Source organism: Oncorhynchus masou, chromosome 12 (genome assembly GCF_036934945.1).
Source record: "Oncorhynchus masou masou isolate Uvic2021 chromosome 12, UVic_Omas_1.1, whole genome shotgun sequence".
Lineage (NCBI taxonomy): Eukaryota > Metazoa > Chordata > Actinopteri > Salmoniformes > Salmonidae > Oncorhynchus > Oncorhynchus masou.
The window spans coordinates 49,074,673-49,102,326 of NC_088223.1; the positions used below are offsets into that span (position 1 = coordinate 49,074,673).

The 27,654-nt window shown below is 43.0% G+C and overlaps 1 protein-coding gene across 6 annotated transcripts; it reads left to right on the top strand.

The window, feature by feature from the left end:
- On the top strand, positions 1–27,654 carry LOC135550254 (mitogen-activated protein kinase kinase kinase kinase 2-like). Of its 6 annotated transcripts, none has more exons than XM_064980881.1 (32): positions 4–206; positions 10,426–10,483; positions 10,593–10,683; positions 10,764–10,828; positions 10,983–11,038; positions 11,210–11,257; positions 11,468–11,510; positions 12,168–12,240; positions 12,330–12,461; positions 12,653–12,715; positions 13,407–13,488; positions 15,164–15,274; positions 15,400–15,478; positions 17,347–17,405; positions 17,520–17,566; positions 17,661–17,699; positions 17,894–17,927; positions 18,020–18,281; positions 18,396–18,550; positions 18,648–18,689; positions 18,774–18,858; positions 18,952–19,031; positions 19,361–19,421; positions 19,521–19,644; positions 19,794–19,852; positions 19,950–20,053; positions 20,160–20,334; positions 24,643–24,711; positions 24,865–24,951; positions 25,033–25,103; positions 25,212–25,267; positions 25,378–27,654. In XM_064980881.1, the coding sequence occupies exons 1-32, from the start codon at positions 114–116 to the stop codon at positions 25,463–25,465; spliced, it is 2,691 nt and encodes an 896-aa protein (XP_064836953.1). In that variant the 5' UTR covers positions 4–113; the 3' UTR covers positions 25,466–27,654. The 6 variants fall into 6 exon arrangements, 3 of the variants coding, with proteins under 3 accessions (XP_064836955.1, XP_064836953.1, XP_064836954.1); XM_064980882.1 differs by having other exon boundaries at positions 18,411–18,550; XR_010457099.1 differs by lacking the exons at positions 25,033–25,103; positions 25,212–25,267; positions 25,378–27,654 and adding an exon at positions 23,404–23,481 and having other exon boundaries at positions 2–206; positions 20,160–20,234.

Here is a 27,654-nt window from a genome sequence, read left to right on the forward strand (position 1 = left end):
CATTTTTATTTCGGCTTTTGCCTCTGATGGTTTGTTGCTGAGGAAGTGCAGGCATCTGGACAGGAATCAACATTAGTCGCTAGACAGCGCGAGTCGAGGCTGACGTTGCTGCGATGGAGGCAATTGGTGTGTCCTACTCGAACCCGTTGGAGGACTACGAGTTGATTCACCGAATCGGCAGTGGTACATACGGAGATGTATTTAAGGTATTTTAAATTTGCCACGCTCTATTATTTCGTACTTTAGTGACACTTAGGTCTCCTTCGTAGGCTACTGGATATGCATCAATCCCCCCGATTTGTGATTGTATTGCATATGACTGTATTACCTGAGCAGACACATACCTGTTTGAATAGATGGTCATTTAAAGCATTAGTCGTATGTTGACTGCGTCAACGTTAAAAACAGAATATGATGGTTTTCTTAATACACAAAAAATGCTAGAAATTGTTTTGTGATTAAAACACTTTTTTCGCCCTGATATAATGTTGCTGGAAAAGTGATATTACACCATCCTTAGTATCGTCAATGTGTGCATGGAGGCATGCTGCATGGTCTCTCGCCATAACTGTATTAGATGTTTTGGTTGTCATGAACACAGGGCTAAACATCAGAATGGCTCTAGTCTCCCTAGGCCTAGGCAGACTTGTTGCCTCCCACTGTATTATGCCTAGGGTCGTGTTTACGAGACTAACAAGGCTCAGGGAAATGCTGATTAAGCTTTTACTCTAAGTATACAGTGCATCTGGAATGTATTCATTCAGACCCCTTGACAATATACACACAAACCCCATAATGACAAAGCAAAATAGGCTTTTAGAAATTTTAGCAAATACCTTTACATAATTATTCAAACCCTTTGCTATGAGACTCGAAATAGATCTCAGGTGCATCCTGTTTCCATTGATAACCCTTGAGATGTTTCTACAACTCGATTGCAGTCCACATGTGGTAAATTCAATTGATTGGACATGATTTGGAAAGGCACACACATGTCTATGTAAGGTCCCACAGTTGACAGAGCATGTCAGGGCAAAAACCAAGCCATGATGTCAAAGGAATTGTCCATAGAGCACCGAGACAGGATTGTGTCGAGGCACAGATCTGGGGAAGGGGACTTTCAACGCTAAATATTTCTTTTTGTACCCAAGAACACAGTGGCCTCCATTCTTAAATGGAAAAAGTTTGGAATCACCAAGACTCTTTCTAGAGCTGGCAAACTGAGCATTCAGGGGGAGAAGGGCCTTGGTCAGGGAGGTGACCAAGAACCCGATGTTCACTCCGACAGAGCACCAGAGTTCCTCTGGAGATGGAAACAGGTAAAAAAAAGTATTTATATCCACAGTCACAGTCCTAAATCGACATAACCTGAAAGGCCGCTCAGCAAGGAAAAAGCCACTGCTCCAAAACCACCATAAAGCCAGACTACGGTTTGCAACTGCACATAGGGACAAAGATCACACCTTTTGGAGTAATGTCCTCTGGTCTGAAAAACAAAAAAATAGAACTGTTTGGCCATAATGACCATCGTTATGTTTGGAGGAAAAAGGGGGAGACCTGCAAGCGGAATAACACCATCCCAACCGTGAAGCACGGGGGTGGCAGCATCATGTTGTGGGGTTGCTTTGCTGCAGGAGGGACTGGTGCACTTCACAAAATAGGTGGCATCACGAGGAAGGGAAATTATGTGGATATATTGAAGCAACATCTCAAGACAACAGTCAGGACGTTACAGCTTGGTCGCAAATGGGCCTTCCAAATGAACATTGACCCCAAGCATACTTCCAAAGTTGTGGCATAATGGCTTAAGGACAACAAAGTCAAGGTATTGGAGTGGCCATCACAAAGCCCTGACCTCAATCCTATAGAGAATGTGTGGGCAAAACTGAAAAGGCGTGTGCGAGCAAGGAGGCCTACAAACCTGACTCAGTTACACCAGCTCTGTCAGGATGAATGGGCCAAAATTCACCCAACTTAATTGTGGAAAGCTTGTGGAAGGCTACCCAAAACATTTGACCCAAGTTAAACAATTTAAAGGCAATGCTACCAAATACTAATTGAGTGTATGTAAACTTCTGACCCACTGGAACAAAAGGGTGCCACTGAAAGGAGGGATTACTGGGGTAGCCATAAATGTAAAAGTTAACCAACTGAAGGGGAAGATTGCCGGTGTTTGTGACGCTTGTTGTTTGGCGCGACGCAGACAGGGTTGCTTGAGTGGTGAAACAGAAGTTGTCTGTTCTTTTGAGTTTTGGTGTTGAGATTTTGCCCAACAAAGTGAGGTTATGTATGTAATCCTGTATGAGGGTTTGTGCTGAATACATATTACGCTGTTACAGGTATCAAGCTTATGGGCGTGTGGCAGCTGTGTGTAGGAGGGAGGTTCCTAGGTGTGAGAAGTGTGCAGAAGGGCATGAGACAAAGGAATGTGTAGTATTGTGGAAAGTAGTGATATGTGTTAATTGTAAGGGTGCCAATGGGGCTGGGGATCAGAAATGTCCCGTGCAAGAGAGGCAGGTTGAAGTTTCCAGGGTAAGAGTAGTGCAGAAGTTGTCATACATGGTTGATGATACTAGTTTATCTAGCGTGTCCTGCGTTGCATATAATCGATGCGGTGCGTATCGTTGCTCCAATGTGTACCTAACCATAAACACAATGCCTTTCTTAAAATCAATACACAGAAGTATATATTTTTAAACCTGCATATTTAGCTTAAAGAAATCCAGGTTTGCAGGCAATATTAACCAGGTGAAATTGTCACTTCTCTTGCACTCATTGCATGCAGAGTCAGTGTATAAACAACAGTTTGGGCTGCCTAATTTGCCAGAATTTTATGTAATTATGACATAACATTGAAGGTTGTGCAATGTAACCGGAATATTTAGACTTATGGATGCCACCCGTTAGATAAAATACGGAACGGTTCCGTATTTCACTGAAAGAATAAACGTCTTGTTTTCGAGATGATAGTTTCCAGATTCGGCCATATTAATGACCCTAAGGCTCGTATTTCTGTGTGTTATCATGTTATAACTAAGTCTATGATTTGATAGAACAGTCTGACTGAGCGGCAGTAGGCAGCAGCAGGCTCGTAAGCATTCATTCAAACAGCACTTTCGTGCGTTTGCCAGCAGCTGTTTATGACTTCAAGCCTATCAACTCCCGAGATTAGGCTGGTGTAACCGATGTGAAATGGCTAGCTAGTTAGCGAGGTGCGCGCTAATAGCGTTTCAAACGTCACTCCCTCTGAGACTTGGAGTGGTTGTTCCCCTTGCTCTGCATGGGTAACGCTACTTCAAGTGTGGCTGTTGTCGATGTGTTCCTGGTTCGAGCCCAGGTAGGGGCGAGGAGAGGGATTGAAGCTATACTGTTACACTGGCAATACTAAAGTGCCCATAAGAACATCCAATAGTCAAAGGTTAATGAAATAGAAATGGTATAGAGAGAAATAGTTCTATAATTCCTATAATAATTACAACCTAAAACCTCTCACCTGGGAATATTGAAAACTCATGTTAAAAGGAACCAACAGCTTTCATATGTTCTTTTACTTTCTTCTCCAACACTTTGTTTTTGCATTATTTAAACCAAATTGAACATGTTTCATTATTTATTTGAGGCTACATTGATTTTATTGATGTATTATATTAAGTTAAAAAATAAGTGTTCATTCAGTATTGTTGTAATTGTCATTATTACAAATACATTTAAAAAAATCTGTATCTGCTTTTTTTGGTCCTCCAATAATCGGTATCGGCGTTGAAAAATCATAATCGGTCGACCTCTAGTTTTTAGTAATAGTTATCAGCTACTATAGGGATGGAACATAAGACGCAGACAATTGAGTTTGTGGTGGCATCTGCAGAGAGGGATTTGGGTGTGTGAGACTTGATGTCAGAAGAGTTACATGGTGTGTTAAATGATGGTGTCCCATCATTTCAGGATGTTGGCCAGAGGTAGGACTACATGGATATAAATAGTGGAGTAGGTTGGTGGTATTTTTTATGTATTTGGCAAAGTTTTATGTAAACTTCTGACTTTGTGTGTATGTGTCATGCACAAAGTAGATGTCCTAACTGACTTGCCAAAACTATAGTTTGTTAACAAGACATTTGTGGAGTGGTTGAAAAACGAGTTTTAATGACTCCAACCTAAGTGTATGTAAACTTCTGACTTCAACTGTATACAGTACCAGTCAAAAGATTGGACACACCTACTCCTTCAAGGGTTTTTCTTTATTTTTTACTGTTTTCTACATTGTAGAATACTAGTGAAGACATCAGAACTATGAAATAACACATACGGAATCATGTAGTAACCGAAAACTAATCAAGCAATTATTCAAAGTGGCCACCCTTTGCCTCGATGACAGCTTTGCACACTCTTTGCATTCTCTCAACCGGCTTCACCTGGAATGCTTTTCCAACCGTCTTAAAGGAGTTCCCACATATGCTGAGCAATTGTTGGCTGCTTTTCCTTCACTCTGCGGTCCAATTAATCCCAAACCATCTCAATTGGGTTGAGGTTGGGTGATTGTGGAGGCCATCCCATCTGATGCAGCACTCCATCATTCTCCTTCTTGGTCAAATAGCCCTTACGCAGCCTGGAGGTGTGTTGAAAAACAAATAGATAGTCCCACTAAGTGCAAACCAGATGGGATGGCGTATCGCTGCAGAATGCTGTGGTAGCAATGCTGGTTAAGTATGCCTTGAATTCTAAATAATTCACCAACAGTGTCACCAGTAAAGCACCCTCACACTATAACATCTTCTCCTCCATGCTTCACGGTGGGAATCACACATGCAGAGATCATCCGTTCAACTACTCTGCGTCTCATAAAGACACTGCGGTTGGAACCAAAAATCTCAAATTTGGACTCATCAGACCAAATGACAGATCTGTTCTTCTTATTGGTGTCCTTTTAGTAGTGGTTTCTTTGCAGCAATTCAACCACAAAGGCCTGATTCACGTAGTCTCTTCTGAACAGTTGATGTGTCTCTGTTACTTGAACTCTGTGACGCATTTATTTGGGCTGCAATCTGCGGTGCAGTTAACTCGAATGAACTTATCCTCTGCAGCAGAGGTAATTCTGGTTCTTTATTTCCTGTGGCGGTCCTCATGACTGCCACAGGAAGAATATTTCAAAGTTCTTGAAATTTTCCAGATTGACTGACCTTCATGTCTTCAAGTCATGATGGACTGTTGTTTCTCTTTGCTTATTTGAGCTGTTCTTGCCATAATATGGAGTTAGTCTTTTACCAAATAGCCCTATCTTCTGTATACCACCCCTACCTTGTCACAACACAACTGATTGGCTCAAATGACCTTTTAACAAGGCACACCTGTTAATTGAAATGCATTCCAGGTAACTACCTCATGAAGCTGGTTGAATGCCAAGCGTGTGCAAAGCTGTCATCAAGGCAAAGGGTGGCTACTTTAAAGAATCTAAAATATATATTTTTGGTTACTACATGATTCCATATTTGTTATTTGATAGTTGTGATGTCTTCACTATTCACTTCCCACACTATTCTACAATGTGAAAAATAAACATAATCCCTTGAATGAGTAGGTGTGTCAACTTTTGACGTGTGTACATACACTACCGTTCTAAAGTTTGGGGTCACTTAAATGTTTTTGAAAGAAAAGCTGTATTTTTTGGGGGGGTCCATTTTAAAATAACATCAATTGGATCAGAAGTACAGTGTAAACATTGTTAATGTTGTAAATGACTATTGTAGCAAGAAACTGCACTTTTTTGATGGAATATCTACATAGGCGTACAGAGGCCCATTATCAGCAACCATCACTCCTTTGTTCCAATGGCACGTTGTGTTAGCTAATCCCAGTTTATCATTTTAAAAGGCTAATTGATCATTACAAAACCCTTTTGCAATTATGTTAGCACAGCTGAAAACTTAGAAGCAATAAAACTGGCCTTTAGACTAGTTGAGTATCTGGAGCATCAGCATTTGTGGGTTTGATTACAGGCTCAAAATGTCCAGAAACAAAACTTTCTTCTGAAACTCATCAGTCTATTCTTGTTCTGAGAAATGAAGGCTATTCCATGCAAGAAACTGGCAAGAAACTGAAGCTCTCGTTCAACGCTGTGTACTACTCCCTTCACAGAACAGCGCAATCTGGCTCTAACCAGAATATAAAGAGGAGTGGGAGGCCCCGGTGCACAACTGAACAAGAGGACAAGTACATTAGAATGTCTAGTTTGAGAAACAGACGCCTCACTGGTCCTCAACTGGCAGCTTCATTAAATAGTACCTGCAAAACACCATTCTCAACGTCAACAGTGAAGAGTCTCCAGAATGCTGGCCTTCTAGGCAGAGTTCCTCTGTCCAGTGTCTGTTCTTTTGCCCACCGTAATCTTTTAAATCGCCTCTTCACTGTTGACGTTGAGACTGGTGTATGGCGGGTCATTTTGAGCCTGTAATCAAACCTACAAATGCTGATTCTCCAGATACTCTAAAGAGTTGTGCATATATATATTCCAGAAATCTGTTTTTCTTTTTTTATGGGATATTATGTGTAAGGGGGTCTGAAAATTTTCCAAAATGCACTGTATATGGTCATGTTGTCAAGCCCTGGTCAAAGTATTTTGTGTTTATCTTCATTTATTTGGTCAGGCCAGGGTGTGGCATGGGTTTTTGTAAGTGGTGTGTATGTATTGGGATTGTAGCTTAGTGGGGTGTTCTAGTTAGGTCTATGGCTGTCTGAAGTGGTTCTCAATCAGAGGCAGGTGTTTATCGTTGTCTCTAATTGGGAACCATATTTAGGCAGCCATATTCTTTGAGTGCTTTGTGGGTGATTGTCCTTAGTGTCCTTGTTCCTGTCGCTGTGTTAGTTTTTACTAATATAGGCTGTTTCGGTTTTCGTTACGTTCTTTGTTTTGTAGTGTTTGTATTTAGATTTGTGTTAAGTTTTGTTCATTAAACATGGATCGCAATCTACACGCTGCATTTTGTTCCGACTCTCCTTCACCACAAGAGAACCGTTACAGAATCACCCACCACAAACGGACCAAGCAGCGTGTCAACAGGCAGGAGCCACAGGAGAAGCAACAAAGGCAGCAACAGCAGCGCAATGAGGATTGGACATGGGAGGATATATTGGATGGCAAGGGTTGCTACACATGGGAGGAGATCCTGGCGGGAAGGGATCGCCTTCCATGGGAACAGGTGGAGGCAGCGAGGAGAGCAGAGGCAGCCGGAGAGAGGAGCCCATATGAGGGAACACGGTTGGCAAGGAAGCCTGAGAGTCAGCCCCAAAAATTTATTTGGGGGGGGGCTCACAGGGAGTAGGGCTACGCCAGCTAGGAGACCTGTGCAAACTCCCTGTGCTTACCGGGGGGCTAGAGAGACCGGGCAGGTACCGTGTTATGCAGTGGTGCGCACGGTGTCCCCAGTGCGGGTGCATAGCCCGGTGCTGTATATTCCAGCTCCTCGTATCGGCCGGGCTAGGGTGGGCATCGAGCCAGGTAAGGTTGGGCAGGCTCGGTGCTCAAGAGCTCCAGTGCGCCTGCACGGTCCGGTCTATCCAGTACCACCTCCACACCCCAGCCCTCCGGTAGCAGCTCTCTGCACCAGGCTTCCTGTGCGTGTCCTCGGTCTAGTACCACCAGTACCAGCACCACGCATCAGGCCTACAGTGCGCCTCGCCTCTCCAGCGCTGTCGGAGCCTTTCTCCTCTCCTGCGCTGCTGGAGTCTCCTGCCTGTTCAGCGCAGCCAGAGCTGCCTGCCTGCATGGAGCAGCCAGAGCTGCCAGTCTGCATGAAGCAGCCAGAGATGTCAGTCTCCATGGAGCAGCCAGAGCTGTCAGTCTGCACGGAGCTGTCAGTCTGCACGGAGCTGTCAGTCTGCACGGAGCTGTCAGTCTGCACGGAGCTGTCAGTCTGCACAGAGCTGTCAGTCTGCACGGAGCTGTCAGTCTGCACGGAGCTGCCAGTCTGCAAGGAGCTGCCAGTCTGCACGGAGCCGCCAGAGCTGCCAGTCTGTAAGAAGCCGCCAGAGCTGTCAGCCTACATGGAGCAGCCAGAGCCGCCAGTCAGCGTGGAGCAGCCAGAGCAGCCAGTCAGCATGGAGCAGCCAGATCTTTCAGTCTGCCAGGATCCGCCAGTCAGCCAGACTCTTCCAGATCTGCCAGGATCCGGCAGTCAGCCAGACTCTTCTAGATCTGCCAGTCTGCCAGACTCTTCCAGATCCGCCAGTCTGCCAGACTCTTCCAGATCCGCCAGTCAGCCAGGCTCATCCAGATCCGCCAGTCAGCCAGGCTCTTCCAGATCCGCCAGTCAGCCAGGCTCTTCCAGATCCGCCAGTCAGCCAGGCTCTTCCAGATCCGCCAGTCAGCCAGGCTCTTCCAGATCAGCCAGGCTCTTCCAGATCCGCCAGGCTCGTCCAGATCCGCCAGTCAGCCAGACTCTTCCAGATCAGCCAGTCAACCAGACTCTTCTAGATCTGCCAGTCTGCCAGACTCTTCCAGATCCGCCAGTCAGCCAGACTCTTCCAGATCTGACAGTCTGCCAGACTCTTCCAGATCAGCCAGTCAGCCAGGATCCAACAGTCAGCTGGGATCCGCCAGTCAGCCGGGATCTGCCAGTCAGCCAGGATCTGGTAGATCCGTCAACCTGCCTGAGCTTCCTCTCACTCCCGAGCTTCCCCTCAGTCCCGAGCTTCCCCTCAGTCCCGAGCTGCCCCTCAGTCCCGAGCTGCCCCTCAGTCCCGATCTGCTCCTCAGTCCAGTGGGGTTCTGGGTGAGGACTACTAGGCCATGGTTGGCGGCGAGGGTGGACTATCCAAGGACGCGAGAAGAGGGGACTAAGACATTGAGTGAGTGGGGTCCACGTCCCGCGCCGGAGCCGCCACCATGGACAGACGCCCACCCGGACCCTCCCTAGTGTTTTGAGGTGCGTTCGGGAGTCCGCACCTTAGGGAGGGGGGTTCTGTCACGCCCTGGTCAAAGTATTTTGTGTTTATCTTCATTTATTTGGTCAGGCCAGGGTGTGGCATGGGTTTTTGTAAGTGGTGTGTATGTATTGGGATTGTAGCTTAGTGGGGTGTTCTAGTTAGGTCAATGGCTGTCTGAAGTGGTTCTCAATCAGAGGCAGGTGTTTATCGTTGTCTCTGATTGGGAACCATATTTAGGCAGCCATATTCTTTGAGTGTTTTGTGGGTGATTGTCCTTAGTGTCCTTGTTCCTGTCTCTGTGTTAGTTTTCACTAGTATAGGCTGTTTCGGTTTTCGTTACGTTCTTTGTTTTGTAGTGTTTGTATTTAGATTTGTGTTACGTTTTGTTCATTAAACATGGATCGCAATCTACACGCTGCATTTTGGTCCGACTCTCCTTCACCACAAGAGAACCGTTACACATGTGTTTAAAAAACAAACAAGATCCAGCACACCAAATAAAGTTAATGCAGTACAGAACAGAAAAAAATACTCATTGAGTTTGTGGTTATGTGAGATGGCGCCTTGGTTGTAGCAGTTAGTAACAGGAAACCAAAAATGTGTTGAGAAAGGAAGTTGTCTCAAAACCGTGAGATACACCCAGGCCAGAACCCTGACCTGAATTCGGATATTGGCATGGCCAGCAAATATAGTCTATCATTTTCACTGTAGCATTCCCAAGAAACCCTTGTAAAGTATGGGAAAGATTTCTGTAAAAAAATATATAGAAATCATCATAAAATAATAGATGGATTAGGTACTAAGTCATGTCTTGAGAGTGATCTTGAGCTGAGATTAGCAATAATAGTCTCATTTAGTCGAGGATGTAAAAGTTCTGCATCCATAATATACACTCCTTTCATCACAGGAAGTATTTTTTTACTACAGAAACAAAACAGGAAGTAAGTACCGCTCCATATCAAATGTCTTTTTTTCAAGGGTAGCTGACAAGGGCCTCGTAGTTCCCACATGTCCTTTCACTGCTTTGCTTGGTAACATAATCATTGTGTCTGTATGATCTGTAGACATACAGTTAAGGGTGTACTTCCCCTTATTACCCATGTTTTATCAGTGGAAAACAAAGTGTGAGCACAAGGCCCTCAAATAGGATACTTAATCGGCTGAGGTGTAATCATTATCCCAAACAGTTGTGTTATGCAACGAAAACGAGAGTTTCGATCTGACAAATTCAGCTAGTTCCCTCGCAGTTTTGTTCAGTTTGCTTCCGTTTGGTTCTGTTTGGTTCAAAGTGAATAAAACCCTGGTTTTAAATCTAATATACCTAGAACTACATTCAACTTGATGTGTGGTCGGCTATTATTCGTTTTCCCAATGTATAACTGAGTCTGTGGCACTCATGACTTTAACGGTCATGCCAGTAACCATAACATTCACAGCAAAAAAAATGAAATCACAATGTCAAATGATCAGGAAAACATCAAACCTTTTTGTACTCTCTCTTCTCTACAGGCCCGAGACCTCAAGACGTCTGTGGTATCTGCAATCAAAGTTGTAAAACTAGATCCTGGTAGGCTATTTATCCCAAAGTATGATTATACAAAAAATAAATAAAATCTTTATCTCACATTGTGTCACAGTATTCCTGAATATAAATCAGTTTGCTCGTCTCTTTTCAGGTGATGATATCTCATCTATCCAACAGGAGATCACCATGATTAGAGAATGCACTCACAAGAACATTGTGGCCTATTTCGGCAGCTACTTCAGGTTTGGTCTGCAATCAAACGTTAATACTTGATATGAAACCCCGAGCTATTGCTTTAACGGTGCGCTTTTTCCTTTGGTAGAAATAACAAGCTGTGGATCTGCATGGAGTACTGCGGCGGAGGTTCCCTGCAGGACATTTATCATGGTACAGTTGGAGAACGTCTTCCCCCTAACACCCACCCTGATAGATAATGTATATGAATGGCATCGTCCAGTGTTTCAAGTAAAGATTAAAACTAGTTACTGTGTCCCTCATATTCTCTTTTTGAATTACTCACTTAATTGTTATGTTTCCATAGCTACTGGCCCCCTGAACGAGAGGCAGATTGCATATGTGTGCAGGGAAACACTCCAGGTAAGAATGAAATGAAATGCAGCGTTATTCATTGGATAAAGCGTTTAACAATTTTTTTCTCTTGTGAATCTTTCCATTTGGATGTAACGTTATTTACATTGTAAATTCATAAACATCATGCTTGACCATTGCGTTGAGATGCCACTGTCATTGGATTTTCTGTGCTTGCAGGGACTGCGTCACTTACATGAGACTGGAAAAATGCACAGAGACATAAAAGTAATGTATAGAATCCTGTTGGATATAAAACATGTGAACAATTTGCTCTACCACTCATCTGAATTGAATCATTTGGTCTGGTGCTTTGGAACTACTTACAGAAATGTAATTTTGTAAGTGTATGTCTCTCTGTGTATTCGGAGCTTGGGACTGTCCTGGTGGGAGAGTGTGAAACGGTGCACTCATTGTGTCAATGTGGGTTCTTCACAGGGAGCCAACGTTCTTCTAACAGAGCGAGGAGATGTCAAACTCGGTCAGTGACTCCTCCACCCTCACACTGTCACTCACTTTCGCATATCTTCTCTGCCTCTCCCGTGGCCAGTTGTGGAAAAAGTAACAAGTGTCATACTTGAGTAAAAGTAAAGATACCTTAATAGAAAATGACTCAAGTAAAAATCATCCAGAAAAATACTACTTGAGTAAAAGTATTTGGTTTTAAATATACTTGTAATCAAAAGTAAATGTAATTGCTAAAACTCCTAATATTAAGCAAACAAGACAGCCCCATTTTCTTGTTTATTTATTTACGGATAGCCATGGGCAGGCACACTCTTACACTCAGACAAAATTTACAAATGAAGCATTTGTGTTTAGTGAGTCTGTCAGATCAGAGGCAATAGAGATGCCAGGGATGTTCTCTTGATAAGTGTTTGAATTAGACCATTTTCAAAATGTAACTAGTACTTTTGGGTGTCAGGGAAAATGTATGGAGTAAAAAGTGCATTATTTTCTTTAGGAATGTAGTGAAGTAAAAGTTGTCAAAAATAGAACTAGTAAAGTACCAATACCCCAAAAAACGACTTAACAAGTACCACTGCCCTTGGACACACCCAGTCAAAGATTTATTTATTTTTAGATTTTATTTACTCAAATATTTGTCTCCACCTCTCATGCCATCGTTTCCTTCCAGCGGATTTTGGCGTTGCAGCTGAGATCAATGCCTCTGTTGCCAAGAGGAAGTCCTTCATAGGCACACCTTACTGGTGAGTGATCTATGTCCATCCATGGCACCAAAACAAGGCCCATTATCATGGTTTACCACAGTTATCCACTGGCAGTGTTGCTCTTCTAGGATGGCACCCGAGGTGGCAGCAGTGGAGAAGAAAGGCGGGTACAACCAGCTATGTGACATCTGGGCAGTGGGCATCACCGCTATCGAGCTGGCAGAGCTTCAGCCTCCAATGTTTGACCTGCACCCAATGAGGTGAGGGCACAGTTGCTGGGATGTCACCTCTCATTATTATAATTATACAGATTCTGTAATAACAATGTTGTAAGTTAAATCTAGTTCTTGTATCCAGTCATATTAACAGATCAGATTTTGATAATGATCACTGCAGCATGTTGCACATCAAGTTATTGTTATGAGATTTTGATTCCCCCCCCCCCCCCCAGGGCCTTGATGGTGATGTCGAAGGGCAGCTTCCAGCCTCCCAAACTGAAGGACAAGTCCAAATGGTAGAAGTTAGTTTACAATTAAAAAGTCATATGAGCAACATAACTAATAATGTATTTATGTAATGAATACGAGTATGAGAGGCTAAAATGATAACACATTAAAGCATTAAACCTCTGTCTGCAAAGGTTAAACCCAAACTGCTTCTCCAGTAGTTTAGCTGGCTCATCCTTTGTTCAAAAATGGCCCTTTTGCCTGTATCCAGATTACAAGCTCTCTTTGTCGGTTAATTGAAAATGAAACCTTGTTCAAAGTATCGCGAGCCATACAAAGCTGGTTACAATTTAAATATCATACTCCTGAAAGCCAGAACAAATATTACAACAAATATTATAGTTCAACTCAAATATACTGATTGATAAAAAAATTAAAAACAAATAGCTGAGGGGTACAACTTAAAAGCTCAAGATCTGTAATAGTTAGGACCGAAAACACCATATCATGTATACTGGATATGTCTGAGTACCATTTAATGTGTATCAAAATGTATTTCTGACATGTGTATAAGGGTACCATGTATGTCAAATGTAGGAATAACGTATATGTAACAAAATACTAAAACAAAGCACATGTTGTCCTCTGAAGGGAAGGGCCAATAAAATGATAATAAATAAAAAAGAATAATATAAATGTCAGTGTCTAGGAGCCAATTAGCCCCTGTGGTAATAACCAGTGGTCTCTCTCCTGTTTTAGGTCCGTTGACTTCCACAACTTTGTGAAAGTATCCCTCACCAAGAACCCTCGCAAAAGGCCTACTGCAGAGAAGTTGTTACAGGTACTACCTCAGAGTTCCATCCTTTTGACGAGAACAAGAAGATGGCATCAAAGTTAATGAAAACCTGTTGAATTTACAGTGCCTTTGGAAAGTATTCAGACTCCTAGACCTTGTCCACATTTTTGTTAGGTTACAGCCTTAATCTAAAATTGATTTAAATAGTTTTTTTCCCCTCATCAATCTACACAAAATACCCCAAGATGACGATGCAAAAACAGATGTTGTTTTTGAAACATTTTTGCTAATTTATGGAGAGAAAAAACAAACTGAAATGTCACATTTACGTAAGTATTCAGACCTTTTAGTCAGTACTTTGTTGAAGCACCCTTTGGCAACGATTACAGCCTCAAGTCTTCTTGGGTATGACGCTACAAGCTTGGCACACCTGTATTTGGGGAGTTTCTTCCATTCTTCTCTGCAGATCCTCTCAATCTCTGTCAGGTTGGATGGGGAGTGTCGCTGCACAGCTATTTTCAGGTCTCTCCAGAGATGTTAGATCGTGTTCAAGTCCGGCTCTGGCTGGGCCACTCAAGGACATTCAGAGACCTGTCCTGAAGCCACTTCTGCGTTGTCTTGGCTGTGTGCTTAGGGTCGTTGTCCTGTTCGAAGGTGAACCATCACGCCAGTCTGAGGTCCTGAGCGCTCTGGAGTAGGTTTTCATCAAGGATCTCTGTACTTTACTCTGTTCATCTTTGTCTCAATCCTGACCAATCTCCCAGTCCCTGCCGCTGAAAAATATCCCCTCATCATGATGCTGCCACCACCATGCTTGGCATACAGGCCAAAGAGTTCAATCTTGGTTTCATCAGACCAGAGAATCTTGAGTCTTTAGTTGCCTTTTGGCAAACTCCAAGTGGGCTGTCATGTGCCTTTTGACTGAGGAGTGGCTTCTGTCTGGTCACTACCATAAAGGCCTGATTGGTGGAGTGCTGCAGAGATGGTTGTCCTTATGTAAGGTTCTCCCATCTCCGCAGAGGAGCTCTGTCAGAGTGACCATCGGGTTCTTAGTCACCTCCCTGACCAAGACCCTTCTCCCCCGATTGTTCAGTTTGTCCAGGCGGCCAGCTCTAGGTGGTTCCAAACTGTTTCCAGTTAAGAATGATGGAGGCCACTGTGTTCTTGGGGACCATCAATGCTATCAACATTTTCTGGTACCCTTCCCCATGTCTGTGCCTCGACACAATCCTGTCTTGGAGCTCTACGGACAATTCCTTCAACCTCATGGCTTGGTTTTTGCTCTGACATGAACTGTCAACTGTGGGACCTTATATAGACGTGTGTGTGCCTTTTCCAAATCATGTCCAATCAATTGAATTTACGACAGGTTTACGACTCCAATCAAGTTGTTGAAACATCTCAAGGATGATCAATGGAAACCCGATGCATCTGAGCTCAATTTAAAGTCTCATAGCGAAGGGTCTGAATACTGACGTAAATTTTGCATTTTTAGTACATTTGCAAAACATTTTGCTTTGTCATTATGGGGTATTGTGTGTAGATAGCCAAATTAAAATACATTTTAGAATAAGGCTGTAACAAAATGTGGGGAAAGTAAAGGTGTCTGATTTACTTTCCAAAGGCACTGCATGTCCCTAAGTGCAGAAACTATACGTAGTTTCTAAACATAGTCCTTTAGGTGACCGACATGACCCCACATGACCTGTTTTCTTCTCAGCACCCCTTTGTGAGTCAGCGGCTGACCAGGACCCTGGCCATTGAACTGCTGGACATGGCCAGCAACCCTGTTCTGCAAACCTCACACACTATGGATGAGTGTGATATTGAGGTGAGCTCTCCTCTCCTGTCCTAAAATGTATGCTTGGGCACAACACTGTGCTATGTGGATTAGTACTACAAAGATAAATATGTCACCAATGACCTGTCTACTACTGTGTATGTGTGGGTTTGCAGACATGCAGTGCATTCCCTGATAAGATCCAGTCTCTAGGGAAACCCCTGTCGGTCCAGAGGACTCAGTCTGAGGAGCAGTGTGAGTAACTCTCAGATCCTAGCATCCACAGCTTCTCAAGGACTCTGGAATTACTGATGAACCATTGTTATGGCTGACGTAGCATTACCGCATGCAGGGGCAAGCAGCCAAGGTCAGGAGGACACCAGGGGATAGTCACTGGCACCAAGACTGAGCATCCACTCAAATAAAATGAGAGTAGTTTTAGAACAAGTGTGTGTTTTTTGTTTACTGCTATCTCGTATCATTTTCATAACAAAAAATGATGATGATGATATTGAGGAGGATTTTCCACTACAGTAATTCAATATTTTAAAGGTGTTATTCTGTATTATATGTACAGTACCAGTAAAAAGTTTAGACAGCTACTCATTCAAGGGGTTTTCTTTATTTTGTACTATTTTCAACATTGTAGAAAAATAGTGAAGATTTCAACACTATGAAATAACACATATGGAATCATGTAGTAACCAAAAAAGTGTGAAACAAATCCAAATATATTTTAGATTATTCAAGGTATCCACCCTTTGTCTTGATGACCGCTTTGCACTCTTGGTATTCTCTCAACCAGCTTCACTTGGAATGCTTTTCCAACAGTCTTGAAGGAGTTCCCACATATGCTGAGTACTTGTTGGCTCTACCTTCACTCTGTAGTCCGACTCATCCCAAACCATCTCAATTGGGTTGAGGTCGGGTGATTGTGGAGGCCAGGTCATCTGATGCAGCACTCCATCACTTTCCTTCTTGGTCAAATAGCCCTTACACAGCCTGGAGGTGTGTGTTGGGTCATTGTCCTGTTGAAAAACAAATGATAGTCCCACGAAGCCCAAACCAGATGGGATGGCATATCGCTGCAGAATGCTGTGGTAGCCATGCTGGTTGTGTGTGTGCCTTGAATTCTAAATAAGTACCATCACACCTCCTTCTCCATGCTTCACGGTTGGGAACCACACATGCAGAGATCATCCGTTCACCTACTCTGTGTCTCACAAAGACACTGGTTGGAACCAAAAATCTCAAATTTGGACTCCTCAGACCAAAGGACAGATTTCCACTGGCCTAATGTCCATTGCTCGTGTTTCTTGGCCCAAGCAAGTCTCTTATTGGTGTCCTTTAGTAGTGGTTTCTTTGCAGCAGTTTTACCATGAAAGCCTGATTCATGCAGTCTCCTCTGAACAATTGATGTTGAGATGTCTGTTACTTGACCTCTGAAGTATTTATTTGGGCTGCAATCTGAGGCTGGTAACTGAAGTGAACTTATCCTCTGCAGCAGAGGTAACTCTGGGTCTTCCTTTCCTGCGGCGGTCCTCATGAGAGCCAGTTTCATCATTGCGCTTGATGGTTTTTGCCACTGCACTTGAATAAACTTTCAAAGTTCTTGAAATGTTCCACATTGACTAACCTAAGTAATGATGGACTGTCATTTCTTTTTGCTTATTTGAGCTGTTATTGCCATAATGTGGACTTGGTTTTTACCAAATGGGTATATCTTCTGTATACCACCCCTACCTTGACACGACACAACACAACTGATTGGCTAAACGCATTAAGAAGGAAAGAAATTCCGCAAATTAACTTGTAACAAGGCACACCTGTTAATGGAAATACATTCCAGGTGACTACCCCATGAAGCTGGTTGAGAGAATTCTAAGAGTGTGCAAAGCGGTCATCAAGGAAAAAGGGTGGCTACTTTAAAGAATCTCAAACTATCAAATATATTTTGATTTGTTTAACACTTTTTTTTCATAGTGTTGATGTCTTCACTATTATTCTACAATGTAGAAAATAATTTTAAAAAATAAAGAGAAACCCTTGAATGAGTAGGTGTGTCCAAACTTTTGACTGGTACTGTATATGTGGGGATTGTGACACTTTCCCCCTCCCCCCAGTTGATCTGCTAAAATTTGGCCCTCCCATGAGGAAGGAGACAGACCCCTCTCATGACCTGGTGAGTAGCCTATCATCTGTGTCTAACCTCTGTTATATGAACGTCATGTTCAACATAGAAAAACAATACATTTATTTGTCGACTTGACAGTATATTAATATATTTCCCCAACAGGTATCATATGACGAATGGAGCATTTCAGGAGATGAAAAGAACTCCTCGTAAGCTATCGTTTATTTGACTTCCTAAGACAAATCGGCCGTAATAAATTACAAATGAAGGCAGTAATAACTTAATCTACTCTTTGAGGTGCAGGAGTCTACTGGAGTGTGTTGAGGAAGCATTGCTTGAAAGGTGAGGCTATAAAACCTTCTTTATACATCTCTTCATAGCACTTACCTACATTACCAATAACACACCAAAATATTCCCATTACAAACAAACACACCAAGTAAGCTGAATGGAAAGGAATTTAAAACAATTCTGCACATCCCAAATCACTACACATGTTTCATTCCCATAACGTGGTCTGTTTGATATCATTGCAGGAGGTTAACCGTCAAGAGAGCGCCCTCTGCTGAGGTGAGAGGGAACTACAGACTGTAACTTATCCTCTCAGGCACTCCACACTGTTTCTTTGGAACCGCACCAGCGTCTGTGTTCATCTGTTGCAGCACTCTCCTGAAGAAGATGATGGTGATGATGATGATATGGATAAATGTGGCACAGTGAAGAGGAGTGGGGTCCTCAGTCCTGCCCCAAGGCATACCATCCCCCCGTCCACTGACACTACTTGCCCCATAGAATGCACTGGCAATTGTGACTCCACCCCTCCCACTGTCACACCTCCATTCACAGACCCCACCCTGGCTGAACCCTCTCTCTTCAGCTCTACCATCTTTGCTGACACCACCAACTGCTCCTCTCCCTCTGAAGGTGCAGCATCCACTCACACGCAACACATCCTGTACACACACAAACACTAACGAAAACAATCTAAGGAGTCATTGTGTAAAGGTAGTGACATCAGCTACTAATTATGTCAATCAGCATTACCAATTTTAGAAAAGGCTCAAATCCATCATCCTGAGACACTATACTGCGCTGAAGGGTCTGGACAGAGGCCGGAGAAGATGGCCGCCAAGGCCCAGCAGCCCCCACTGTCTCCAGAATGGAGCACACTCAGGAGGAAAACTGAGGACTCGGTGAGTCCCCATCAGACAAGTTACTGACACACCTCTTAAACGCATCTCTTGTGTAAAAATGATGACTGATAATTCTGTGGAATTTGTTTTTCTTCAGAGAGGTGATTGCCATGGACTTCCACCCACACCCAAAGTCCATGTAAGTCAAGATGTCTGGATATATAGCTACCAATAAGAAAATACCGCATTGAAATGATACATTGAACCACACAATCTTTTCTAGATGGGGGCCTGTTTTTCCAAGGTGTTTAATGGCTGTCCATTAAATATCCACTGTGCTGTCACATGGGTCCTGCCAAAGACTAAAGGTAAGCACAGGCTATAAAGGATAACAATCAGTCAATAGAGCTTCTGTCAAACCAGTCATAGCTCGGGGAGAATATCTGACTATCCTCCCTCAGATCAACACCTCATTCTGGGGACAGAGGAGGGCATCTATACCCTGAACCTCAACGAGCTCCATGAGGACACAATGGAGAAGGTACCATCATGTTAACACCAATTGTACAAAATGTAAAATGTGTGTGTGTGTGTGTGTGTGTGTATATGCATGTATGTATGTATGTGTGTGTGTGTATATATATATATATATATATGTGTGTATATGTGTGTATATATATATATATATGTGTATGTATATATATATATGTGTATATATATATATGTGTGTGTATATATATATATATGTGTATATGTGTATATATATATGTGTGTATGTATATATATATATGTGTGTATGTATATATATATATATATATGTATGTGTTTTTCTACCAGTCTGTTTAAAATAATATTTTCTGTGTTTTTCAGTTATTACCCCAGAGGTGCAGCTGGCTGTATGTCATGAACAATGTGCTAATGTCTATCTCAGGTAGGGCCCTCTGTGTCCCTCACACCAGCAACAATGACAACACACCCTAATACAGTGTGTTCCATCTAGACGTATGTTTACTGTCTTTGTGCTCCACAGGGAAATCATCGCAGCTGTGCTCCCAGAGGCTGACCACCCTGTTTGATCATCGCAGACACCTGCCGAAGAGGCAGGGCCACCTGTCCATCAACACCCACCGCCTCACCGAGAGGATCAACTCAAGGTAGGGACACCCCACCCCTGGGCAGAGAGAGGCCGCAATGAAAATACCCAAGCAATGTTGCTTTTCACTGATATTAGCCTGAGAGGAAGGGAAATCATCCTGGAAATTGTACATTAAAAAAAGTTATTGTTAATGTGTTCTCTTTGTAGAAGGTTTTCTGTGTCTGGAAAGATACCAGACACCAAAGGCTGTCGACGCTGCAGCGTTGGTAAGGAACATGTTATTTTAGTCAAAAATGGAGATGTACTGTACCGTCTTTATGACTAAGGTGACATCTCTCTCTCTTCTGCCTTATCTATTCTCAGTGCGTAACCCGTACACTGACAGCACATTTTTGTGTGCTGTTGTACCAACTGGCCTTGTCCTACTGCTGTGGTACGAGCCCCTGCAGAAGTTCATGCAACTCAAGGTGTGTATTCCCAATGCATCTCTATACAATGTTAGCATTGTGGTTTTTTTAAATAGAAAAGCATCACAAAGCATTCTTCCGTTCCGCTTTCTCCTATCCCTCTCAGCATATCGCTGTGAGTCTCCCAGAAAGCCTCCCCATCTTTGAACTGCTTGTCCTGGAGAAAGAGGAGTTGCCACAGGTGTGTGTGGGTGTGCGCAAGTTACAGGCCACTGTCAAGACCTGTGAGCAGGTCCACTTTGACATCATCCACTTGAATGACACACCCAGAGCCCAGACAGGTACCTCCATGAATATTTGATCTAGTTTAATCTAGATCAGCAGTCACCAACCTTCAAGATCACTTTCACAGTCAAAAAGCAAGCCGAGATCTACCGCTCAGAATTTGTTTTAAACATGACTTAAATGGTTTTTTTAGGTTAATGTTAAAAAAAAATATAAAAAAATATGTATGAATCGGTGGTGGTTGGTGCCGTTTAATATGAAGGGGGATGATAATTTTCTTCTGAACGTGGCACTATTTCTATTACAGCATATTGGATGACTGTCGCTCATATTCCATTCACCCAGCTCAATGTAACATCAATAGGTTTAGGTTACTACATGATAGTCTAATTTTCCCTGTACCCATCATGCAGTTGCCACAACCTAGCCTATGAATGAAAGTTTACAACGTGGAGAATTGTGAGTGATCAAGGTGACAGACAGTGACACATTCAATACCGCCTTGCACACTCTTGCCTGCATGTATGTAGCTGATCTAGGAGGTAATCATGAGTGCAACAGTTGCAAATGTGAATTTCTATTGGACAAATTCAGGTATTTCTATCACCGTTCCTATGCTTCCATTTTAAGAAACGCTCTTTCAACAGAATCGGCGGAATGAATAGTATTGGTATTTTATTAGGATCCCTATAAGCTGTTGTGAAATCAAATCACATTTTATTGGTCACATACACATGTTTAGCAGATGTTATTGCGGGTGTACCAAAATGCTTGTATTTCTAGCTCCATCAGTGCAGTAATATATCTTACAATGCACAAAAACCTAAAAGTAAAAGAATGGAATTAAGGTGTATATAGAAATATTAGACTAAAATACAGTAGAATAGAATACAGTGAGTAAAGCAAAAATATGTAAACATCATTAAAGTGACCTAGTGTACCATTAAAAAAGTGGCCAGTGATTTTAAGCCTATGTATATAGGGCAGAAGCATCTAAGGTGCAGGGTTACATAACCTGGCGGAAGCAGCCTTTTGATGGCTATTTAACAGTCTGATGGCCTTGAGATAGAAGCTGTTTTTCAGTCTCTCGGTCCCAGCTTTGCTGCACCTGTACTGATCTCACCTTCTGGATGATAGCTGGGTGAACAGGCAGTGGCTCGGGTGGTTGTTGTCCTTGATGATCTTTTTGGCCTTCCTCTGACATCTGGTGCTGTAGGTGTCCTGGGGGCAGGTAGCTTGCCCCAGGTGATGCGTTGGGCAGACCGCACCACCCTCTGGAGAGCCCTGCGGTGCAGTTGCCATACCAGGCGGCGATTACAGCCCAACAGGATGCTCTCAATTGTACATCTGTAAAAGTTTGAGGGTTTTAGGTGCCAAGCCAAATTTCTCTTGAGGTTGAAGAAGCGCTGTTGCGCCGCCTTCGCCACACTGTCTGTGTGGGTGGACCATTTCAAATCGTCAGTGATGTGCACGCAGAGGAACTTGAAGCTTTCCACTTGCTCCACTGCAGTCCCGTCGATGTGGATAGGGGCGTGCTCCCTCTGCTGTTTCCTGAAGTCCACGATCAGCTCCTTTTATTTTGTTAAACGTTGAGAGGTTTTTTTTCTCTGGCACCACATTCCCAGGGCCCTCACCTCCTCCCTGTAGGCTGTCTCGTCATTATTGGTAATCAGGCCTACTACTGTTGTGTCGTCTGCAAAGTTAATGAATGAGTTGGAGGTGTGCATGGCCATGCAGTCATGGGTGAACAGGGAGTACCGGCAGGGGCTGAGCACGCACCCTTGAGGGGCCCCAGTGTTGAGGATCAGCGAAGTGGAGGTGTTGTTTCCTACCTTCACCACCTGGGGGCGGCCCGTCAGGAATTCCAGGACGCAGTTGCACAGAGCGAGGTTCAGACCCAGGGCCCTGAGCTTAATGATGAGCTTGGAGTGTACTATGGTGCTGAATGCTGAGCTTATAGTCAATTCACAGAATTCTTACATAGGTATTCCTCTTGTCCAGATGGGAGAGTGCAGTGCGATGGCATCGTCTGTGGATCTATTGGAGCGGTAAGCAAATTGAAGTGGGTCTAGGGTGTCAGGTAAGGTGGAGGTGATATGATCCTTGACTAGCCTGTCAAAGCACTTCATGATGACAGCAGTGAGTGCTTACAGGGCGATAGTAATTTAGTTCAGTTACCTTTGTTCCTGTACCCAAGAAAGCAATCTTGAAGCAAGTGGGGACAGCAGACTGGGTTAGGGAGAGATTGAATATGTCCGTAAACACACCAGCCAGCTGGTCTGAGGACCCGGCCGGGGATGCCGTCTGTGTGGTTTTCCCTTTGTCGTCCGTGATTGTCTGTAGACCCTGCCACATACGTCTCGTGTCTGAGCCGTTGAATTGCGACTCCACTTTATCTCTATATGGACGTTTTGCCTCTATGATTGCATTAGAGGGAAAACTACACTGTTTTACATTAGGCAATATTCCCAGTCACCTTGCCATGGGTTTTAATAGTCACAGTGGGTACAACATCTCCTATACACTTTGTGATAAACTCAGTCACCGTATTCGGCGATGTTATTCTCAGAGGCTACACGGAACATATCCTAGTCCGCGTGACCAACAATCTTTAAGCAGCAGCTAGTCTTCCTGGGGTCCACACAACATCCAACATGACATAATATAGAATATTAATAGACAAGAAAAGCTCAAGGACAGAATACACTACTGATCACACGCAAACACCGTTCACTTCCATAGCAGCCACATGAAAACAGCGTGATCACTTTGCTCGTTGTATATGTAATTCCTTCTCGCTACTATCTATGCCTTCTCCTCCTCTTACCTTTTTCCTTCTCTTGTGGACTTCTAGCTAACATAGCATCCCTGTCTGTTTTGAGCTGGGTGTTTGAGTAGGCTAAACTAGTTAGCTGTATTCTCTAGCAAAGTGAACGTTTTTAAAAATACAACACATTGTAGCTAGCTCTCTCTCACTTCTTAATTTTGGAAGAAATTACTTTTTTCAAAACGATTAAACTATTGTACTTCTGAGTCAACTACTCACCACATTGTATGCACTGCAGTGCTAGCTAGCTGTAGCTTCTGCTTTCAGTACTAGATTAATTATCTAATATTTTTATTAGGTGGACAACATGTCAGTTCATGCTGCAAGAGCTCTGATGGGTTGGGGGACGTCCTCCGGAACTTGTCATAATAACTGTGTAAGTCTATAGAAGGAGGTGAGAACCATGAACCTCCTAGGTTTTGTATTGATGTCAATGTACCCAGAGGAGGACAGAAGCTAACAGTCCTCCGGGTACACCATGGTGCTACCCTACAGACTTCTGCCGAGGCGACTGTAGACCTTCATTATAAAAGTGTTTTTTTTTTTTTTTACACACACCCTTTTTCTCCCCAATTTTGTGGTATCCAATTGTTAGTAGTATCTTGTCTCATCACTACTATCTTGTCTCATTGCTACAACTCCCGTACGTCCTCCGATACCCAACCAAGCCACACTGCTTCTTAACACAGCGCGCATCCAACCCGGAAGCCAGCCGCACCAATGTGTCGGAGGAAACACCGTGCGTCGCCCCACGGACCCTGGTCGTGATCGGTTACGACAGAGCCTGGGTGCGAACCCAGAGTCTCTGGTGGCACAGCTGGCGCTGCCCTTAACCACTGCGCCACCCGGGAGGCCCCATAAAACAGTGTTTTAATCAATTATTTGGTGATGTGAATATAATTAGTATAGTTTTATCTAAAAAGGATAACGCCACTGGTAGGAATGAGGTTTGTGCAGTAGGCCTAATACATTATCACAGCATATTGGCTATATACCTGGCCTGCCAATATTCTTCTCATACCTTATTATATTTTAGAAAAACTTGAGCTTTGATAACAAAATAGATCACTTGGTATAGCACTTGCGAGGCACAGCAGAGCATAAATTGAAATAATTTGCAAATTAACTTTTTTATTTTACTGGACTTGATGGTACCTGCATCTTGTGGTCATGGTGCTTTCAAGACAATTGGGAACTCTGGAGGAGAAAAAGAGGTCAAATCGTGACATCAGTGATCTTAAGGTCAGAATTGGAATTCTGAGTTGGACGACTGTTTTTAAAAAATTATGTGCCAGTCGGATCCCAGTTGTCTTGAAAGCTCAGATGTTGTAGATGGCTCAAAATGGGAACACTTTGCCTTCCCGGTGCACAGGGCTTCTGAACCAAGTGCACTTAACAACGACAGTGAAAGCCTTTATCGTTGGCTTTTCTACAAAAATGTTTGGTAATCGACTAGGAATTCCGATCGACAGGTTGACCACTGATCTAGACAGATGGGCGGTGTGCAAGCTGTGATGTTTTTGTAACGTTTTCACAGGTAGTCAATCTCTGAAGGTGATGCAGGTAACTCAACTGGACAGAGACACAGTACTGATTACTCTGGAGAGTGAGTTCCTTTCTTTCAATACTCTGCTTTCAGTATAATTTGATCAGGAACATTGGATGTGCCAGTGTTCTATAGAGTGGTAAGAACCCTTGAATGAAGAAGAAAAAAAAATCAAGATTGAATTGTGAACATTTACCCATTTGACCTTTGCAGACACTGTGAAAATTGTGAATCTGAATGGAAATCCAAGCAAAGGGAGGACCTCAAAGTTGACCTTTGACTTTTCCATTGAGACTCTTGGTAAGGGAATGGATGAGTGCTGCCTTCTAATCATTTAGCTTTGTGTCTTTGGATTGGAGGCGAATAAATTGTTATTTGCAGTATGTTTGCAGGACAGTGTTCTGGCCTTCTGGAAGCATGGGCTTAAAGGTAGAAGCTTGAATAGTGATGAGGTAATGCAGACCAAAACACCAGTCCAGCTTTTCTGTATTGTCAGACCGTATTGTCAACTCTCATATTGACAATAAAATAACATTGTGACGTTTTTACATTTTTCATAGGTTACACAAGAGATCACGGATGAAAGTCGAATATTCAGAGTCTTGGGAACCTCAAGGCATGTCTCTTAACTATGGGAGTTTGATAGCAATTCGATAGCAGAACATTTGTCAAATTACTGAAGCAAAATTTAAAAAATGTACATTAACATATGCTTTTATTCTTCAGGGACATTATCTTGCAGAGTACTCTCACGGACAATCCATCTGCCTTAAGCAACTTGTACATCCTGACGGGGCATGAGAGTAGCTACTGAGGAAATCTGAGAATGGAGGACATTCTGTCTCGAGGAAGTACACAGCAGTCTCCTACTACTCCTAAAAGGACAAGCACAAAGTCAATAAGGATGGAGCAAGGATGCCTACAATGGCGAGTGGTTGGCCAAAGAGACACAGCTGGGACTGTCTGAGCTTTGTTTGGAGTGGGCTTTCCTCACGGCTTCTTCGCATCCAACCGCCAAATAGACCTGTGAAAATCAGTGGTTCAAAACAATACCAGTGGCCTCGGCTACGTGAAGATCTTGGCATTGCAGTCACAGTTTTTTAAACCACACTTGTCATAACTCTCCTGTGAGAGTTAGGATCAGGTTACAGTGGGTCCGCTCTACAGCGTGCCCCCTCTCATAGAGCGGGAAGTCGGCTGTTTTTATGGCGGTCATAAAATACGCTGCCTCTCTGCTCTGTAGTGTTCGATCTTGGAATGTGGAACACAAGAGACCCTTGGACATAATTTAAACAATATTTATATTTTTGGGAATGTGGGAGTGGTCCGTGAACACTTAAGGGACAGTCATGACGAGTGTGTTTCATTTGGTGATCTCATGAAGGACAGTAAACCCTCTACTGTGTCTTTGGTTGTGTACACTTCTTAATTATGGAGTTTACATCTAAATATTGTGAAATGTTTGTGATTAAACATGAAACTATTTGTGAAAAGATGTAATGTGATGTTAACCTTCTAAATGAGTAAATATGGATTTTCATATAGTTAACCAAATCAGTGGCCACACCCACATCATTGCGTCATGGAGCGCCCTTTTCTCAGACGTATAAAACCCACTCCTGACTAAATTTACATTAGACTATTAAACATGGAGCTGTCGCTACATGTTGAAATGGTTAAGAACTACAACTCTATAGGCCCAGGAGACCAGACAGCGTGTAGTGATTGCCACACGGCTGGAAATGGTTAAACTCTGAGACTATCGATCACTACAGAATAAGAGCAAATCCTAGACGTAGAATTACTAGTCTGCAGCTGGAAATTGCGTAAATCTAGTATGAGAATAACGACAACCGCGGAAGCATCTATTCTATGCAACGGCCACCTGTACGCCTGACATATCCATTACAACAGACACTATCCAGAGCTGCTGAGAAAGCTACAACCGCGAATGACATTGACTTCTGTGAACGTTAGCCAGAGACTCTCTGATGAACTGACTCTCCAGCAGACGGACCGACGATTCCAACAGTGAAGACAACGACATACGGGCGTAAATGTATACATTGCAATTATTTTCCAATGAGCGGCCGTTCATGTGCAAAGGATTAGCATTTCAATTAATATAATTATCAACTGGGTAGTGAATCCATTTTGTCTTTCCCGCTCTTTCTGTCCCCACCCCTTTCCATTGTCTACCAAGCCTCACATAATGGTTTAGCCCACTAGGGAATTTTCAATGCGTTGTGTTAGTAACCAATAACTATATTGTTTGTTTGTGTTTATGTGATTTGTTTAGTTAGTAAATAAATAATTAAGCCAATTTGTATATCACTGATTCATTATGGAGGCTAGGGTTCATGTAGATATCCAAGGGTTTGCGACGTTCAGTAATGAGAACTGATGAGGGAATAAAATACATGAATACAAGACTGTACTCGATAAGAAAATATCTGAGTTATATTCGGGAATTAAAACTCTATAAACAACATATTCCTGTGGTGCCCTGACCTCCTAGGTAATTGAAGTTGCATGATTAGTTTAATTGCGTAATTAAATTACACATAGAGAATTGATTTGATAAGATACCGTCTTCACATTTAATGATAGTCCAGACACAACACTTGTGTGAATTCTTCTTCTTCAGACTGGTTGTGACTGGGTAAACACTTTGAACTGTAGCCCAAGACTGTCTAAGTCTGCAGTAACCCAGTACCAGCCTGAACAATACTTTCCCATAGGGCTGCTGTGTCTGTACTGAAGACAAGTAAAGTACAGGACCCAGTTTCCATGGATTGAGGTGGAAAACAATGGCATCATGCAGCTCTGTGTGTAGGCTAACTGACAATAAGTTATATGTGGTGAAAAACGCTTAATTACAAGCAGAAAAAAAATGTCTGCCTGTTCACCACGGGTTGATATGTTATAATTGTTTTTTCAGTTGTTGTTTTTCAAAACGAAATTGGGGAGAATAAAAATGTAATAAAAAAATGATGAAGGCCA

Bases quoted from the DNA above. Each gene is read 5' to 3' on its own strand.
- LOC135550254 (XM_064980881.1), top strand. From the start codon at position 114: ATGGAGGCAATTGGTGTGTCCTACTCGAACCCGTTGGAGGACTACGAG. The intron at 15,479-17,346 runs GTGAGTAACTCT...CCCTCCCCCCAG, and splicing joins GACTCAGTCTGAGGAGCAGT to TTGATCTGCTAAAATTTGGC. The intron at 25,104-25,211 runs GTAATGCAGACC...CATTTTTCATAG, and splicing joins GAAGCTTGAATAGTGATGAG to GTTACACAAGAGATCACGGA.